General features: G+C 44.0%; 2 protein-coding genes across 4 annotated transcripts in view; one reads left to right on the top strand and one right to left on the bottom strand.

Moving 5' to 3' along the window:
- The window catches only part of ALS2 (alsin Rho guanine nucleotide exchange factor ALS2), an 83,737-nt gene that overhangs the window by 38,377 nt on the left and 25,887 nt on the right, over positions 1–19,473 (bottom strand). The window contains exon 1 of one of the 3 annotated variants that reach the window (XM_042784014.1): positions 2,854–2,957. The exons of 1 other annotated variant lie outside the window; for it this stretch is intronic. The gene's annotated coding sequence lies outside the window, so the exon portion shown is untranslated. Of the gene's footprint in view, positions 1–2,506; positions 2,634–2,853; positions 2,958–19,473 lie in introns of those variants that run through there. One more of the 3 variants, XM_033010896.2, reaches the window with a different exon arrangement.
- CDK15 (cyclin dependent kinase 15) overlaps positions 5,478–19,473 on the top strand; it is a 36,595-nt gene continuing 22,599 nt past the window's right edge. Inside the window, 8 exon segments of the mRNA XM_009964892.3 lie at positions 5,478–5,588; positions 6,528–6,677; positions 6,828–6,925; positions 7,562–7,641; positions 12,100–12,194; positions 12,990–13,052; positions 15,010–15,133; positions 15,678–15,798. Coding sequence (XP_009963194.3) covers positions 5,478–5,588; positions 6,528–6,677; positions 6,828–6,925; positions 7,562–7,641; positions 12,100–12,194; positions 12,990–13,052; positions 15,010–15,133; positions 15,678–15,798 — 842 coding nt within the window.

The following is a 19,473-nucleotide window of genomic DNA, read 5'->3' as shown; positions in this document are numbered from 1 at the left end:
ATATTCTTGGCTTCTATAATTTAGGGATCTTTAAAATATTTTTTTTTTTAAGGGCTCAAAGAATTTCTTTAATTTTTATGAGTTTCAACTGCATACAAACTCACTGCAGTTCTCATGAAAACTTCTGATTATAACAAAAACTTAAAGCCAGGCATCTGATTAAGCTGTTTTGCACGATCTCCCTTCAAGGCCCAACTGAAAAATTATTTATGTAATTTAGAAAATTGCAATACCGGTGAACTAGAAATGAAGAGAGTGATATTAATGCAGTGATACATTTTGTTTTCTTTATAAAAGCTCACACTTAAGGTTGCATTACTAAGCATTTGTGCGTATTAGGGAAACATAGTCAAACTGTTTTCTTTCCACAAATGAAAAGATATTTTTAAATGTCTTAAAGATGTCTCAAGTTCAGTGCAAGTTTTCATTCACCCCTAGGACAGTACATTATTCCCATTTCACAGCTAATACAAAACACAAGACATTTGGTCACAGCTACAAACTAATTAATGCTAGTTTCTTCCTTCCAATAGGAACATGCACTTTTCTTCACTGATTCTCACATTTATATATTACACTGTAACATTACATATACATTATTTCTTTTCCACTAATACTACCTGAATTATTATTAGGTTTAACGTCAATAGAAGTGAACAGCCAGGCACAATACATCAATCTCATGGTATGGAAGAGCAGTACAATACCAGCACCTGCACTGCTCTGTCCATACATTTACTTTCTACATTTTAGCTTCAGTACTGCAAGAGGAAAAAAGCAAAGAGTGCCAAACAGTGCCAAACTATGAAATGGATCTGTGTTACAGACAGATGGTCACTAGCATGACACTGATCTCATACTTTCCACTTACAGAGTAAAATGCTACCTACCACACCATAACAACTGCTATGGCTGGGAATGACATGGAATAAATATTACTCTCATTACTATGGGACTGCATCTTTCACTGGACAGTGACCATTCTTTAATAAGCATCACAGGTATAAAAGTAATCTTCTATTCAGTGCTGAACAGGAACAACTGCTGCACCCCTGACTTTCAAAAATACCAGAGCTCCCATCAGCCTCATGTACTTATTTACCTGCTACAGATCATAAATACTACAAGTGCTTCTACAACTTTCAGACATGCTTACTTACATATTTACAAACACGTTTTTAATAAATTTGTTGCACTGTACGTAGAGGTAACCTATACTGCCAAGACTGCAAATTTGTTATTCAAAATTATCTGCTCAGGTTCTGAAGGTTACCTCTAAGCTTTCTAATTCAAAACAGAGTTGTCACCATTAGTCTTGTCTACATATATATAATTTATCATTGCTAACTGTAGTTCGTATATCATGCATTCTCAGTTCAAGAGCCCTTGTGTTTTGGTCAGCACTGACTAGGTACAACCACTATTTTTAACACTGTCTGATTAAGATCTACTCCAAGCAAAACAAAACAACTTGCTATGAAAAGACATTAGTGATCCCTTCAGATGAGGGCTCAAAGCTTTCAACGCCAATTCCAGTGAATGAGGGATGGTAGCAAACAAGTTGTAACAGTAAAGGAGTCAGGAAAAATCAAAAACAAAATCACAACAAAGAAAGGACTTGGTATCAGATAAAAGAACACAGCTGAAAACTATCTGCTGTAACACACAATAATTTAAATTTTACCAAACTCATAAGGGACTCAAAAAACTCTGAATATCCCTTCCTCCTCCTCTTCTTTTGAAATTACATCTTCTTAGTTTAGCACATGTTCACGTGCTTCCCCTTCTGAAAACAGTTATCTCTACAAAAGCTGAAAGACAGTAAACATAGCTAGTTTTTGTAAGTTGCTACACTGTAACAGGAGTGATCAACTACCAATCATCTATGACTAGTCTAGTTGCTCCCCAGTGTCTCACCAAAATATTTCTGTGTTGGAAAAGTTCTGTGAGAGTGACAACATGCGACATCATGTGTACAAAATACTGCAGCCACGCTAAGACCATCACTCAATAGACTCTGACAGTTATAACAGCGTTTACTGCTGAGCAACCAAGTCATGCAAAGAGAAAGAACTTCGAAACGAAAGTGGAAGGAGATAAAGGGCACACTATTTAAACTTTAAATGGTCTCTTCTCATTAAAAGGGATGAGTTCTTTAGGAACCTACAGAAAGAGATCTCAACATCTCTGCTCTAGCAGCCCCTCAGCGAGCATCAAGAGCTGGATATCCTGCATCTTCAGAGCTGCTCTTTAGCCTCTCCCCCAGCTTCCCAAGTCCAGCCCCTGACTGAGAAGGGGCCTGTGCCCCGATCACCGGTGCAGAACAGCAGCACACCACCCCCTGTCCTACACCCGAGGCGTGGGAGGCTCAGGGAGCGCGGCGGGACGGCCCACGGCGCTTCGCGCAAGCAGGTTCCGGCCACACCGCTGCGCACCTCGCTTCTCCCCAACCGACGGCAGCCATTTCCCTCGCCGCTCTTCATAACCCCCCCTAAACTTTCCCCACCTGTAGCCCCGCAGCCGGGGCAGCACCTGCCCTGCCAGAGCAGCTCCCGGGGGGAGGCGAGGCCCCACGCAGCGGCCGTCACCCTGAGGGAGCGCGCGGGCGACTAACGGCCGGGCGGAGCCGCTGGGGGACGCCCTCCCCCCGCCCCGCGCGCACACACCTCCGCACCGGTCGGCGCCCCACGTGACTCGGGCTCCACTCCTCCCCACAATGCGGCACGCGCTGCCCCCGCACCTCCCACAACGACCACCACCACCACCTCCACCTCCCCCTCCTCACCACCGCCGCCACCGCCGCCACCGCCACCGCCGCCGCCGCCGCCGCCGCCCGCTCGCTCTCCGCCTCACCCCCTGGCGCCGCGCTGGCTCTGTCCGCCGGCCTCGCCGCCGGCTCCCGGGTCGCAGATCAGCTGATTCACGCGGGGGCGCGAGGCGGGGCCTCTGCGCCGCGCGAGGGGTGGAGCCCGGCGCACAGCCGCATGCGCGCAGGGGCCTTGGGGAAAGGGGCGGCAGCCCGGCGCGGGGCGGGGCTCGGCGCTCGCGCCGACGGGTCCCTCCCCGGGACACACCGGGCCGGGACCCGCCCGAATGGGGCGCAGTGTCACGGCACAGCACGGCACGGCCTCCCCCGGGCCTCCCCCCGCCTCCAGCACTGACCGGGGAACACGCTCCGCTGACTCTGCTGCTCCCAGCGCCCTTAGACCAGTACCGGGCAGAGCGGCGGAGTTGGGTGTCCCAGTGCCACCATCGCGGTGTTTGGCACCAAGAGCACGGGAAAGGCACCCCAGCGTGCCTTATAAAATACTAGAGGCACGAGTAAGGGACAAAGCTGTAACCTACACGGGAAACCTGATCAATAGCTAGCAATAATAACCCGGCCGTGCTTCCCTGCTCCGTAAGCTCTCCGAGTCTAGCTACTGGTGTAAATGGGAGCAGGCTTGCACCGGTTCGCTGACGCGCTGATCTGGAGCCTGGCTGCTGGACAAGCCGCCCGCAAATAGCTGTGTGCGTGTCCATGTAGACGTGCACGTGTGTATGCACAAGTTGTGCACGAACATTTTATGTATGTTTTTATACACGCATAAATTCTACAGAATATGTTTAAAATACATAGATACACCTGTATATGTATATGCATAGTATATATATGTCCTTCTACTTGAACAAGTCGTGTTAAATGTACTTTCTACATTATGTCAGCACTTAGTAGACTATTTCTTACATTGCCTGAAGCTTTGCTTGGAAATCCATGGTTCTGAAAACAGGTGTAGGCTCTCTTTGATAACCTCTTACATTTTCTAAAGATAACTATTAAACTTTTCTATTAGATCATTTCCTCTGCTAACTGGAATTAATATTCTTTTTTTTTTTTTTTTTTTTTTTTTCCAATAGTAAGAACCACCAGCTATTACCATGCTTTCTTTGTTTACTAGCTTTTGCTAGCTGGCAAAAGTGTCATGACTTTTCTGTAACAGAGTAATTCCCCTATATTCCCTGACACAAAGTGTATCTATGATTAAAATGAATAATCTTCATATGAATTAATATGTATGTTTTTATATTGTCTACTTTTTGTGCATTTATCTTACAATTCCTTTAAAAGTTAAGTATTATTTATGGTTAAATGTATTTTTAAAGTCCATTTGTATAAGTATTGTCATAACAATAAAATTTCCCAGAATAAGAAACTTTGTACAGATGTGCAAATGATGTTTGCATAGCCAGTTTATTACTGAGTATGTTGCATTAGACAACCTTTCTCATTCCTGCACAGCACACCCTAATTACTGCTGTACTCTGATGGCTCAAAGAATATGTAGAAAATAAATAGAAGACTGAAGTCCATGGTGATAGATATTTAGTAAATTATGGCTAACTGGAGGGTGCAAAAGAAAATAATGCAAAAAAATGACGCCTTCCAGATATGTTAGCTCCTTCTTGCCGTGCAAAGGCTGGGTGGTTTGGTTGCAATGAGACACAGAAATTGCTCCTGCCTTCCCAGGACATTTCTGCTTAAAAAAATCCTTTTGCTCAAGGAAAGAGTGTTATTCTTAAGACACCAAAACAGTGGAGGGAAGATTTCACATCACGCATTCAAATGAAAACTGAAATGCCTAAGGGGTCAACATAAAAATTCCACAGTATGATGCCTGCTCCCTCACCCCTTGCCAGCATTTTCTCAGTGTGGGTTGGGTGTTAGTCCTAGGAAGCTGCACAGCGAGTCCTACGCATGGGGGAATGAGAGAAGGGGTCTTTTGTCTGTCCACACCCAGCATAATTCCACAGTTCATTGCCTGCTCAGTACATAACTGATGAAATCTGTTTTGGGCTGGGTTAATCAATTTTCTCTGGCTGTTTTGACATGTGGACAAGACGCTTCTATCAGCTACAACTTACCGCGTTCCTTAGATAAGTGATGCAATGGGGACAGACAGCTCCCCATGCTGACAACACCACCACATCATGGCTAAGAACATCAATACCAAAGCATGAACAGCCAATGTACAGGTCCTGCAGAAAGCACAACTCGGCCACACTGCTCAGATAGCTCATCTTAAAGCCTAATGATATATGGAATAGTAACTGCTATAGACATGGAGGGAAGTCAAGGTCTGTTCGTGTATGAAACCTACCACTTAATTACCTAACATATTACACTGGGAGTTGCTTAACTGAAAGAAATTGGTACAAGCAGAAAGTTTGGATTTATTGCTTAATTCTCCATCTTTAGGTATGAAAAAATGTTGATGGTTTTTGGAGGGCCCATACCAAACGAGCTGAAACCCATGGAGCTACTCCCGGGGTGAATTAAGATCACTGTGTGTTGGGCTTTCAAAGAAAAACTGCAGAAATCACAAGACTGCTTGAGATAGAGACCTCATGCAAGTCACATGAACTGTTATTATAGACGGAGGGATGAGGAGGAGCAAAGGAGAAAAAAGAAGAGATTGCAACAGGACAACATAGGAGACATGTGGTGTGTAAGTGCTGTGAGACCAGGATGCTGCAGCTGCTGTTCAGAGAGAAGGGGCTCCCGAAGTATCCAAGGCCTTCAGCACATGGAAGCAGCGTCCACAGCAGAGGTATTTAATATCACAGCATGATACTTCTGCATTGAGATAGGTTAAGCCTGGGTTCTCCCACTTCTTATGGGAGTGCAAAACATTCGCGTTTGCTTCTAACCAGACAGCATCAAACTTTGCAGCTTCAGGCTTCTGAGGCTACTGAAAGAGGACTCCATGCCTTAGATGAAAATAAATGTCTTTGATGTGATGAACGTGGAGAAGATTGCACTCCAGCCAGCTCCTTGCCAATGAAGGATTGTAAAACGGGGAAGGAGCCAATAACCTACAGTTTTGGAGGAGGCAGCATGCCATGGATTACAAATCCTGTTATATTTGAGTCAAATGATAATGCAGGCACCCATCCAATGTATCTGCTCAGGAGGAGCTTGCAGGCTGCCTGTCATTCATTACCACTATTTTAATTGTTTTATAGTTTATGGCACTGTTATGCTGTATGGGCCAAATTACCAGGCTGTGTAAATTACACAGTGGTGAGCACAATGGGGGGGAAGAGTGGAGGGGGAGGTGAGCAGGGAATGGATATAGATGGACGTACAGGGGGTTAAGGAGGAGAAGACATAAATTTAAACTTCCTGAAATTTCACTCCTGCATTTTGTTTTTAGTCCCTGCCCTAACTGATTGCTATCTAAGGATGAATAAAATAAGGCTAAGAGAGAACAATGTGCATTTAGAATGATACTAGTAGAAGGGTCCTCTGCAGTTAAGGCAGTTTTATCTTTTGTGTTCTCAGAGTGAGTGTTACTCACAAACAGGAACATACAGACAGTTGCTCCCCTTACAGATGGAGCTGAGAAACTCTGCTGGAGATCTGTAACTGGTGGGGTGGGAGATGAAAATGATGTGAACTGCTCAAAGCCAATGCAGTCAAGGAGAAAGGAAAGAAATGAAAGAATCACATCAGTGAAATGGTGGTTTGACACCTTTCTCTGTGCCAGCTGTCGGCTGTAACCAGAGCACCTCTTCCTCTACCCTCACTGCAGCCACCACAGCTCCACACCCTCCAGAGTTGGAGGTGCAGGACACAGAGGCCTTGAAGTTATGCTGATCCTTTCCAGAAGCAGGATGTTATGGAGAGATTCACATGGGTGAATGTGCAGCATCCATTGAGCCAGACAGGACATATTTCATCCTAACATTATTCCAGCCATGAGTCAGTATTTAATTACTGAATGACACACTAGTAGCTTCTTGTTCTACCCAGCAGTCTAACAACACATACTAATTTCTTAATGAAGCAGAGACAAGGCATCCTGTTTGGAGCTGCCACATCCTACGTACATCTAGAGAAGTTGTGTGAAGGATCCTGTGCAACTGTGTACAAGGGGATCAGCAGGTGAGCAAGGATCACCGGTGCCATTATTGCCTTCCCAGTGCCTGCTGAAAACAAACGTTACTGGAATCCGTAAGAATGAGCTTGAAACTGGGCAATTCAGAGTACTTACAGGAAGATAAAGGCAAACTAAAAATCCATCTTTGCCTTTAACCAGGATATTTGCAAAGCCCCATCCCGGTTTTTCAGGGAACCTCCACTACAGCCACAGAGGCTCCACAAAGACACTTTGCTTTGCAGCAGTGTGCCAGGACATTGTGTGGCCTCACCAGGGAGGGAGTGAGGGTTTTCCTTGGAAGAAGGGATCCCTGCCTGATGGAAAAACTGTGAGGCCATGCTGCCATCACACAGGGGCAGGAAAGCTGTGAGAGGTCAGAGTGGGAATGCTGCCCAAATCCATGCTCTAGCAATATCTGATCAGCAGAATGGTGCTAATCGAGCCAGGCGGGATGGCTCCTGTTTTGCTGCTAACGAAGACAAGATGGAGGTTGTTTGCAATACCTTTCTGAGTTTGGCCTAGGTGGGGGACTGAGACCTAGAAATTTTGCTTGGGCAAGTGTGGAGCACCCCAGGGGACTGTTAATGTTATCATGCAAAGCACTGAGGTTCTTCATGTGACCTTCCACTCTGACCTGACAGGATCAACGGCCAGTTGGTGGCACTGAAAGTGATCAGGCTGGAAGCAGAGGAGGGAGTGCCATTTACAGCTATTCGGGAAGGTAAGACATAAAGAGCTTCTTCAGTCATTGGTGAAGAGTGGGGGATGTCATTCATAGAATCATAGAATGATAGAATGGTTTGGGTTGGAAGGGACCTTAGAGATCATCTAGTTCCAACCCCCCTGCCACAGGCAGGGACACCTTCCACCAGACCAGGTTGCTCCCAGCCCCGTCCAGCCTGGCCTTGAACCCTTCCAGGGAGGGGGCAGCCACAGCTGCTCTGGGCACCCTGGGCCAGCTCCTCACCACCACCCTCACAGTGAAGAACTTCTTCCTTAGTTCTCATTTAAATTGACCTTCTTTCAATTTTAATCCATTACCCCTCATCCTATCCCTACACTCCCTGATAAACAGTCCTTCCCCATGTTTCCTGTAGCCCCCTTTAAGTACTGACAGGCCGCTATAAGGTCTCCCTGGAGCTTTCTCTTCTCTGGGCTGAACAATCCCAACTCTCTCAGCCTGGCCTCATAAGGGAGGGGCTCCAGCCCCCTCATCATCTTTGTGACCTCCTCTGGAGCTGCTCGAGCAGGTCCATGTCCTTCTTATATTGAGGTCCCCAGAGATGGACATAGAACTCCAGGTGGGGTCTCACAAGGGTAGAGTAGAGAGGGAGAATCCATTCCCTCGACTTGCTGGCCACACTTCTTTTGATGCAGCCCAGGACACAGTTGGTTTTCTGGGCTGCAAGCACACATTGCTGGCTCACAGTCAGTTTTCCATCCACCAACACCCCCAAGTCCTTCTCCGCGGCGCTGCTCTCAATCCACTCATCGCCCAGCCTGTATTTGTGCTTGGGATTGCCCCAACCCACGTGCAGGACCTTGCGCTTGGCCTTGTTGAACTTCATGAGGTTTGCCCAGGCCCAACTCTTAAGCCTGTCCAGGTCCCTGTGGATGGCATGCCTCCCCTCCAGTGTGTCACCGCACCGCACAGCTCAGTGTCATTGACAAACTTGCTGAGGATGCACTCCTGAAGAGCTTTTGTTTTAACCCGGAAAAGCTCCATGTGACATCTTCCTAAGTCCTTTCTTGCCTACTCGATGTGCCAGCTGTCCTCTCAAAACTCTTGGTTTCCTTATCCCCGCTTGCAGGAGGCCTTTGTGCTGTCCTGTGTGAGCACGTGATGGATGGAGAGGGAACCTGCTGGCCAGTGTATTCCCTCATGACAGGTGCATCTGAGCTCATGACAGGGAGGGTGCTGGCTGCAGCCAAAGCATGTCCTTTCTCGCAGTGTAGGGATCCTCTTACACCTCCTGCCTGCTACCTGCTCCATAGTCGCTTTCTCACACCCATTTCTATACACTAGCACTGCACAGCAGTTTTTGGTGCTGTTGCATTGAGAAGTTGTGGACTGGAAGTGCCCTTTGCTCCAGGGTCTCTACTTGCTGCTGTCACAAATGGTGCCACTTTCCTGTGTGATGGCAGCTGATACCTGTACCATCACACATCCCAGCCTGAAGAGAAACACTTTCAAAAAAATTGGTGTTTAATAACCCAGTGAGAAATTCTATCAGTCGACTTTGTAGAGCACTGGGCAAAATGTCTGCAGTTTTTTCAGTTTCTTTGAGAAATAAATGCTTTTGTTTAAGTGCTTGATTTTGGCTGAATGTATTTACATGTCCCTACAGACCACGTTCACAAACTGCCTGGTTGATTAAGGCTTCTGTTTTCATCTGCTTTACAATCCCAAGAGGATCATAATCTGGTTTCTTCCTTCCACAGAAATACACAACCCTTATGCCAGTTTGGTGTCTGGTATCAGTGAGAGCTATCTATGTAAGAGATCACAAATATTTTGTTTTCTGCTTCTTACTGCAGTTCAAAACTAGGGTTGATCTTGTCACCACAGGGATGGAGTGTCAGGGAGCAGATGTGCCAGCTTTCACAGAGCAGCCCTAGCACAGAAGGACTCTCATAGCAGTCAACTCAGAATAACAAGAGAGGTCAGTGGACCCACTCCAGGTTTATAACAGTGTAATTAAGATAAGAACGTTTACAAAGTCTGTAGTCCAATTCTGGGTGAAAGCAGAGAGATACCTAAATACGCCTATTTACTGAATGGCTTGTGTTACAATTTCCTATGTACTCATTTGTTGTGGTGCTTTTGCTCTGCATTTACACTTATAGCCCACCAGTAAAATAAGCCTTAATAGCTTTATCTACATAGAACTAATGACACTCTAAAGATCAGCACCCCTTTAACATGCTCTACTGGACAGGCTGAGAGCCTTAACTTCATTCATTATGGGAGGAGACAAGGGTGATTCTGTGAAGGGTCTACTTTAAATAGATCTTTTGTGTATTGCTGAGCTTTGCAGCATCTGACACCTCAAATTTACAATGTAAGTCAGTAGTGCAAACAAAGCACAAGATTTATTAACGCGGTGCATTCTCTGCTATCCTGGAGGAATGGCACTCCTCTGACAAAGAGCTGCTTCACCCCAGGAAGCCCCACAGAGACAAAATGTGTTTAAAGCTCAGTTCTGACTGCAGCACCTGACACCCCAGCAGGGGGGTTGTAGAAGCAACCCAGTGAGAAGCAGTTCCCAGAGGCCTGATTCAGGTGCAGGGGCTGAATTCTCCATACTGCTGTGAACCCTCTGTACTGCTCCTCTAGAGCAACAGCTCTGGTCATATGGGATTTTTGAGGTATCACAGAGCCGGGTTAGCAGCCCCTTTCTTTAGCAGATGGGATCTAGCCACAATATCTTTACTGGGTTCGTAGGCAATTAGGTGCAATGTGGAGCATGTTTAAGGTTCATACTGCCATGTACTGGAAGTATACTGGTGGTAGGTACATGGGCTAGCATCAGTACTAGAGGCAGTTTAGCTGCAGTAGCACCAAGCTTTGTGCAAGAACTACTTACGGTCTCTGCTCTTTCTAGTAATTATGCTGAATCAGGCATCCCTTTCTGCTCTGCAGTCTCAGTATTGACATATGCTTAGGCCACAGCTGTGTAATACAGTGTATCTGGCTGTAGGGCTTTTAGAACCAGGTGAAATCGTTACAGTCACAAAAGGCAAAGTGCTAATCCAGTATAAATTTGCTTTGCCAGCATGAAACTCTTCAAATATCTTTTGTAGATTGTTTGAAAAACAAAAAGCAGCTTTTGTCCAGGACCAAAACTCTTTCGGCCTCCCACGGCTGGCCCAAGCTCTGTATTGTGTGCTCCAGCTAATTCAGCAGAAATGAATTTGTATGCCCATGCCTTATTTGGATGGAATTTTTAGCACTGCATGGTCTGACAGTAAACTAATTTGGTTTTAATTAACAGGGAAGGGTGAGTCTGGAGAACCTCTGAGGCCAAAGCTGAACTTTTTATAGAGCTTTGGGACTTATGTCTGCAGAGTTCTGGTATAACAGCTGGCTTGGATTCTTCAGCACTGCCAGGGATCTACAGGCAGAGTGATCCCAGCTCCACCACTTCCCCACATCCCTCCTCTGTACAGAGATACTATCAACTGTTGTCTCAAACCTATGGTAGCAAATGATGAAGCTGTGAATGCTCTTCCCCCATAAAGACTATCTTTGAGACTTTCTACTGAGAAGATGCTTTCCTGATTGTGTTGGCTGGAGCCTCCTCTATCATGGGAAACCTAATGCAAAGCTGAAAGGCTCAGAAAGCTGTAGCTTTTGTCTTAGCATCCGTCAGTGCTCTGTGGTCCATATGGAGGCAAAGACTCTTGCATGTACTGCCCAGTCCGTCACCACAATCTAGACATGTTGAGACTTGGCGAAGGCATGTCAGCAGCACCTAAGGACCAGGGCCACACAGTTGCAATGATGGAAATTAAAAAACATGCCAAAGATGGATAAATACAAACAAGTTGCTGTTCACTCAGTAACTTAATCTCTGCTCTTTGAGTTTGAAACCATAGAAAGTAACCAATGTGCTTTCTCTAAGCTAAAAGCACAAAGATAAATTCAAATTTCAGCTTAACATCTACAGTGATTTCTTTTGGCAGATTTTTACACCCTCATATTGTGAAGCTGGAAGCTGATAGAAACTCAGCTTTCCCCAGAAGTCTCCTAAGGTCCCTGCTGAGGGAACGTGCCAGGAGGCAGGTAGGAGAAGGATGAGAAGCTCAGTGACAGGCCAGGGGCTGCCGCATGCTTGCTCTGGGAGCTCCTAGCCCCTGCCTCTTGGCGTTTGCCTTGAAGAAATTATTTGTCCTCAGCTGAGAAGCTGACAGCTGGGAACTGTGAGCTGCTATTTCTGACAGAGGCAAGATCCCACCTCTGAGAGATGGAGCAGTTCCTGCCAAGCCTGGAGCACTGATGCTTTCTTCTCTATGGAACTGGTCTCCTCCAGACTCAGTAGCTGCTGCTTCTTACAGAACTGCCAAGTTTGGACTATTTCTCCCCAGTTTTTTTATTTTCAGTGTCTTGCTGTGTACACTATCTCCTTCCACTTCCAGCAGCAGTGGTTAAATTGATCTTCCTTTTGTATTTTCCCAGCTTCTCTTCTCAAGCGTTTGAAACATGACAACATTGTACTGCTTCATGACATTATCCAGACCAAGGAGACACTAACATTTGTCTTTGAGTACATGGTGAGTTGATGTTTTTCTAGCTTCCTGTGGAGCTAGTACTGGGAAGTACTGGGAATTAGCTGCATAATGAATTTACTGCATTATGAGACATCTACAAAGAAACAAGCTGTAGTCCTTTAATGCAATGATTGATTTTCCTTCTTGATCTCCTGCTTTCCAGCCACACAGCCTTACTCTTTTCTTTCTGTATATGAGGCAGCTGTATGCAAAAATGATTCCACATCTTGTCTCCACTAGGGTGGCAGACACTATTTACCTCCACTTCTGCCCTGACACACAATAAAAGTACTGTTCTTGAGCCACAGCAAGGATAGGAAATAATTATATGAGCTTACAACCCAGTTGGGGTCAGATTTGGCACTGACCCCAGTAGCTTACCATAACCAAGCTGTGGGTTGCTCTCATGAGGAGGGCAGGATGCCAATAAAAAAGCTCTCCGCATGAGTCTTGCTACTTCTGTTGCTTTTGCTGATAGCTATCAACCAAATTATAAGGAAAGCACAGGGGCTACGTCTTCTTACTGCAGCTTCATGATTAATCCTGGCACAAGTATGAGTTCTGTTAACTATCAGCTTCAGGTCATAAACTGCTAGGGTGAGATAACGGGTCAGCCAGGTCCCTGATTTGACCCAACACTTAAGCACATCCCTGTGTGCTGCATCAGATCAGATGTTCACCAAGGTGAAAGAGACACCTTTGTAGCGGTTGCATATTTCTTCCATTTACAGAAGAGGCATTGTTGGTAAAAGCATTTTACAACAGCAGCTTTACCTCAAGTTCTCCTCTTTTCTTTAGCACACAGATCTAGCACAGTACATGGACCAGCATCCTGGAGGACTTAATTCCTGCAATGTTATGGTGAGTTCCTTAGCAGACTAGTATCCTTTACAGCATGAGGAAGTGTTACATTCCACTGTGTATGGTCACTGTAAATTGTTTACTTATATTTATTTGTTCCATATATGACAAAAACTTTGGAGAAAAGCTGCCTTTGGTAAAGATGTAACAACGTCCCTCTGAGTCTCCAAAGCCTTTTTTTGGTTAGCCCCTCTTCCTGTTTTCTGAGTCTGCAAGAAGACATTCGGCTTTTGTGAACAGTGATCTCTTGTGGAAATGATCTCTGTCTCTACACGGATTTGTATTCTCTTATCATTATAATACATTATTCATCTGTAATTACAAACTCTCAGATCTCACTCTCTCCTGGAAATATCTTCATATTTACAGTAATTTAAATCCCTTTTGTTTCTATCACAGCTTTTTGGGATTGGTTGACTGGACCTGAGCACAGCTGAAGATGTGCACTTACTTTATAAACTGATGTTATAATAATCTCCTACTCTCCTTGGTATGCATCTTCACATTTAATTCACTTTCAGGAGTGTTGATGCACACTGACTTAAGGTTTCAGTGCAGATGTCCTCAGTAAATGCCTGGGTCCTTTTCCTGAGCAGCTTCAGTTAATTTATCTTACAGCTGTCAACAATAACTTTGTATTTTATCAAACTGCCTATTCGTCTGACTTTGTCAGATCTCTCTGAGCTTCCTCACTGTCACTTCTTATCACAGCTAATCTAAATACTTCTGTCATCTTCAAATGTTGCCACCTTGTTCACATCTTTTTTTCAGATAGTTGTTAAGCAACACCAACTCTAATGAAGTTTCTCAGGGCCTCAGATTTTAAACATCTTTAAAGCTCAGATACATCCAAGATGCAGTGTTGTACTTTTGGCACAGATCTCAAGGGCTCTGCTACCAGGCGGATGTGTAAAGCACATGGCTGTAACACGTACTCACTGGCATTGCTGTGAGTAAACATTAGCCAGCTGCTCTGCTTTCCTGTCCAAAATCCTCATTGTCAGCAAGAACTGGACAGCAAAATTATTTACTGCTCCTTTAGGAGGGTCATGTAGCTTGCTTCATTTTTGCTGGAAAATGTTTGTTTTTTCTCTGAGTTATTCCTATCAAATATGATGCAAGTATGCAGAATATTACAAGGACACTTTTCTGGTACAAAATGGCCTATGGGTGTCACTGTTTTTCCTCCTCTTCAGATTAAACTGCTGATGAAATACATTTTTTCTCTAGTGAAGTCTAATTACTTTTGCTCTGTTTTTTTTTTTCTATCTACTGTCCAACTTCATACTTTGTTTCAGCCCAACTTATTTTACTGCAGGCTTATTTACACTGCCACAGTGGTAGGAGTTAGATATTTCTTGCTTGGTTTTCTGCTTTCTTGCCTGCTTGCTTCATTCATCATATCTTATTTGCTGTATCTGTTCAAATCAGGTCCTTGTGTTTTCTCCCAGCTTGAAGATAACCGTTTACATTGTCAACTAAGTCAGTTCACTGGTCCAGTTTATACTGGGAAGAGATGATGTGTACAGTGGCCACAGCACTCCCTCTGCTGGTGTCAGCTGGCTCAAATGAGCAAAACTTCGAGCTCCTTAAACTCATTTTGCTTGGCTGTATGTCTTTGTCTTGAACACTGAAATCAGAATATCTGATGTTCTGAAAGCCAGATCTGTGTTTTGGAAAGCTGCGCTTTCTCCTGTAATCAGTAGTCCATTTCTAAAGAAAAGTTAAATTTCTAAAATATGCATTTAGGGAGTGCACTATCACTGTCCGCATGGCCAAATATTCCACCCCAAAAAAATTTTTTTCCCTCAGCCAACTCTACTAATTTTTGTGATTTTTAATGCTTTCTTACTTGCTTTGTCTCTGCTTTGTTCCAGGAGTTCTCCTGAAGTTCAGAATTAATGTATTAATGCAAAGTCACACAACATAATTTCAGTTTTTTGATGGCCTTTTCTAGCTCTTCATGTTCCAGCTTTTGCGTGGCCTGGCTTATATCCACCAACAACACATTCTTCACCGTGATCTGAAACCCCAGAACTTGCTCATCAGTTGCCTTGGTGAGCTCAAATTAGCCGACTTTGGTGAGTCACAGTTTGGATACTGCTACTATATCTGCTCAGAACAAAGCTTTAGCATGCATATAGATCTGTATCCACAGCCAATTAAGGCATAAAAGCAAAACCTCTTACTGAACTTCAGAAAACTATTTCTGTGGTCAGTCCAGCCTTTCTTGCCTTTTTACTGATAGGTGCAGGGAGTAACCTCATTTAAGTCAGAGCGATTACTGCCACATAAAACTGGTTAAAGAAAATTGAGAACGAACCACTCTCTCTTCAGAAAATAATGTAACATGTGGAGTCCACTGCAATGTGCTGAACCAAAAGGCTTTCTTGGCATTGGTTTGGGATGTCTGCTTCAATCACAAATGGTAGAGCCCTGCAAAACACAGCATATTGCTTGATCTGATCTGCCCCAGAGGTGTATTCCAGATGTACTTTGTCAATTGCTTGTGTTTAAGGATCCAAGAGAAAACAATGTCCTGTTTCCAATTATTATTGTCTATGCATTGTACAGGTAGAAGGACTGTCCTAACAGAGCAGTATTTTATTTTTCATTTTTTTACAGGTCTTGCTCGTGCCAAGACCATCCCCAGACAGACATACTCCTCTGAAGTGGTGACACTGTGGTACCGTCCTCCTGATGTGTTGCTTGGAGCTACAGATTATTCTTCTGATCTAGATATCTGGTACTAACCAATTTCAAAGCATCTGGGGTCCCTTGGGAAAAATCATCTTTATCTGAATTAAATTCAGTCAACCAAGTTACAGCAGACATAGTCGTAAGTAGAGGAATTAACACCTGTGAGCAGAATATGTGTGAGCAGTGGGGAGTTTTGTACTGCTGGGTTCATAGAAGTTTTTGGGAATGATGTCACTACATCTCAGCTATGGATTTATAGAAATCTTGTCTGATAATGTTTATGAGATGTGTATCTCATTTGGTAACATATATGAAGCATTTTTGGGTCTTGCAACAGAACACGTTTGCTTAATGCACTCACTGTTTTGTATCTATGTGGTCAGCTGAGTCAGTGGTAGCTCTCTACAGTAATGCCTTTGTGAAGAAACAATGGATCCAGTCACAACTGTACCAACAATGACATTAGCCTTGGTAACAAAAGGTGGCATAAAAGGGTTTCTGAATGGGTCTGGAGATAGAAAGATGTCTGAGATTTTCATTATTTCTGTGATACTTTGTCCTTCTTTTCAAATAACATGTCTCATGCACTCTGCATTGCATACAGGAGAAGGGCTGTGTACTATCAAAGCCTTCTTTCCTTATGAGCCCTATCCCAAAATTTTAACATGGCTGGGAATCATAGGAAACAAGCCACATGTTAGTGGAGCTGAAGAGAGAGGTGTCTTTGAGACCAGGCAGAAAGCATGAGAGGTTGAGGGCTTCACAGGTGTCCCACTGCTCCTTTTGGACTGGCCTGGATGTGTAGCTGGGCCTTCGGGTTCATCTGCCTTCTGGCTCATTTCTGCATCAGCCTGAGCCTGCTTCTGGCAACACAGTCCTGACTTACTCACAGACAACATGCACCTTGTGAAGTTGCAAGAGACCACCCTTATTCTGGGCAGTTTTACATATGGACACAGTATTGCTGCTTCACCCTTTCTTCAGACCACTTAATTTTCTGCCTATGCCTGTCACACTGGGACTTTTTTTATCTGCTCTGCAGAGTCAAAGGCTGGGAAAGGGTAGGAGCACAGCAGGCTGAAGAATGTGCAAGGAGAGGGCTGGGTGAGTTTACAAAGAGCAAAGCTCCAGGTCTTCTCAGGCTCTATCCCTCTTCAGAGATCTGCGGCTTACTGGAGACTCCAATGGCCTAAGTCTGGAGGGCAGTTTTAGTTTGTTCACTTCCCTAGGCCTGCTGCTAATTTAATTGCTTGAAGAATTCTCCAAGGAGGAAAACCTTGCTAAATTCTAATGACTTCCAGCTGCTAAGCCAGTCTAAATAGTCCTGTGTTCTCTCCCCCAATACCTGTCACCTCTCCCCTCCAGACAGTCTCTCAGGAACGTCTGCTGAGTTTGAAGAAGATGCCTGCCTAGCAGATTGGAAGGTTTGTATTAGGCAGATGCTGCTATAAGCCTGGGGTGTTTTTTTACTGAAAGTTGACCCAGAGCTATGTACAGAAAGCCTGGCATTTCTGCCTGTGTAAAACCAACATCTCCACTATGTAACTCTGCTCTAGTGTAATGAATAGCAACATAGGATTGGTATACAAAGATCTCATCCAGCACTCTGACCAGCTCTAACAGCACAGTACTCTCAGTCCCACTGAACTACATTCACACTATAGGCACCTTTGTTATAAATGCCTCCTTATAATAACAACATTCAAAGTGTTTGCCCTAAAGAAAGATGTCATGCTGAGAGAATAGAGAGTACTTCACTGAGTTCTATTCAGTAACTTCCTCTAACAAGAGTCATTTATTATCTTGATGTACACTGCATTTAAGTTCAATTTTTGTCTATTAGGAAATAATGTGAATTCACACAGATGTTACTTGTCTATTGGAAAGAAAGGAAGGAAAAAACCCTATGTCTTTTGGATGCTGCAATTTACATGAAGGCAGGTCAGAAAGCCCTTGGTAATGGCATGAGACAGTGGGTGTTAAATCCTTGGTTTAAAGAAACCAATTATAACAAAATAAAACATTATGGCAATTCATGCATAGTGTGCTTGAGCAGCAATACTGTCAGTGGGAGGCACATGGGAAGTGAATGAGGCCTTGAATAGATGAAGAAACAGATATAGAAGGAGACTCACTCACTCCTGGACTAACTAGAAAAGCTGCTTTAATCTCTCTGTATCTTTTTTCTCTCTCTTTCTCCCTTACTATCTCTTCAGGACTTTAGAAGATTCAATTAAGGGATTTCAGGGAGACTAACATTTCAGGGAAATTATCCCGCATATCAAAAAGACTTTTTTCTTCTTCTTCTTCTTTTAAAATACCTTATGCACGTGCCATACTAGTAGCTGCTAACATCATGAGTGCCTTAAATCATGTCTTCTTTTCAGCTAGTCTTTCCTTGTATAATCTTCCATTTTAAATAAATAAATAATAATTAAAAAAAAAAATAATCAGAATCTTCCCAGGTAGATTCATGTAGAATAGGAGTTCCCGTGCAGTCATTTAACATGGACCTGCCAGGCCCACTACAGCCTTCTCCCCAGCCTGGTTCACGTTGCCCTGCTATGCCAAACAAGGAGATACAGGCTAAGGGCTCCTCTGTACAGACCACACTCAGTGGAACAGAGAAAGGATGTGTTTCTGCTGAAATATAAAATTGCAGTCTCCCAATGCCAGAAAAACTGTGGAGAGGGAACTCTGGTATGCCACAGAGATAACTTGGATCTTAATCCTGATGAAGTTGTTTCTCCACTTTGAGATGCAGCACTGCAGGCTGAGGAGTAAGTGCAGTGTTCAAACCTGCCCCAGAGAGTGCAGGCAGATGCAACCGTGCTGTCTGAACCAGCTCTGTGCTCAATAAATATCCCTATAACCAGTTATACTTCTTCTATTAATCTAGCAGTCACTGTCTTGGTTCGCATGCATATCTGGCACATGCTGAAACATCATGTTTAGGTCTGTTCCTGAAGACCCCTCCCTCTGCCCTAGCTCTTCCAAGGCAGCTGTATGGGACTGAGATCCTTTGAGAAACTTGTAGACTGGAAAGGATAAGAGGGCCTTGTAAATTAATGTCAATGGGATAAGAAGGAAAAGGGGAAAACCAAAACATCACTAGGTCTAAATTGTTGGAAATATTTAAAAGTAAATGTTTTTGAATCATCCTTATGAACAGAAGGATCCTCATAATGCTGCCAGAGCAGTAACCGTAAATCCCATATCTCAGAAGAAAAGTTGAGGCCTCTGCTGAAAGAATAATATGATGACTAGCACTAGCTTCCAAAGTCCTGCTTTAATAGATAGACAAAAATATCTGGGAAAATAGTGGGGTGCCCATACATCAGTTGTCCTAGCTACTTCTGACCTTTTTTTGTAAAGAAAAGCGTATTTCATCTGGAAACAGAGATAGAAACAGTCATAATTGCCACTGATGAATCAATACAGTATCAAACGGGCATTAAAGGCAGCTGGTCAGCTGAGTCTCACTACAGGAAATAAAAAGCCCTTCCTTTCCAGCAGTTGTGGTTGCTCTGATAGTTTTGTCTTTATTAGAGACACTAAGTTTTAAAGGCCTCCAGAGGTAGTAGAAATAAACCAGAAATAAGAGAGCTCTACTAGAAGGTGCATTTGTAACAACCCACAAGTTGTTCCTCTCTTCAAACTGTCAGCTTGCCTATTAGTGAAAAGACTGTTTCATTAGTTTCGAATTTTTTAACTCTTTGCT

The sequence above is a fragment of the Tyto alba genome, unplaced genomic scaffold (assembly GCF_018691265.1).
Source record: "Tyto alba isolate M040663 unplaced genomic scaffold, T.alba_DEE_v4.0 Super-Scaffold_7, whole genome shotgun sequence".
Lineage (NCBI taxonomy): Eukaryota > Metazoa > Chordata > Aves > Strigiformes > Tytonidae > Tyto > Tyto alba.
This window is presented reverse-complemented; position numbering and strand designations above follow the sequence as displayed.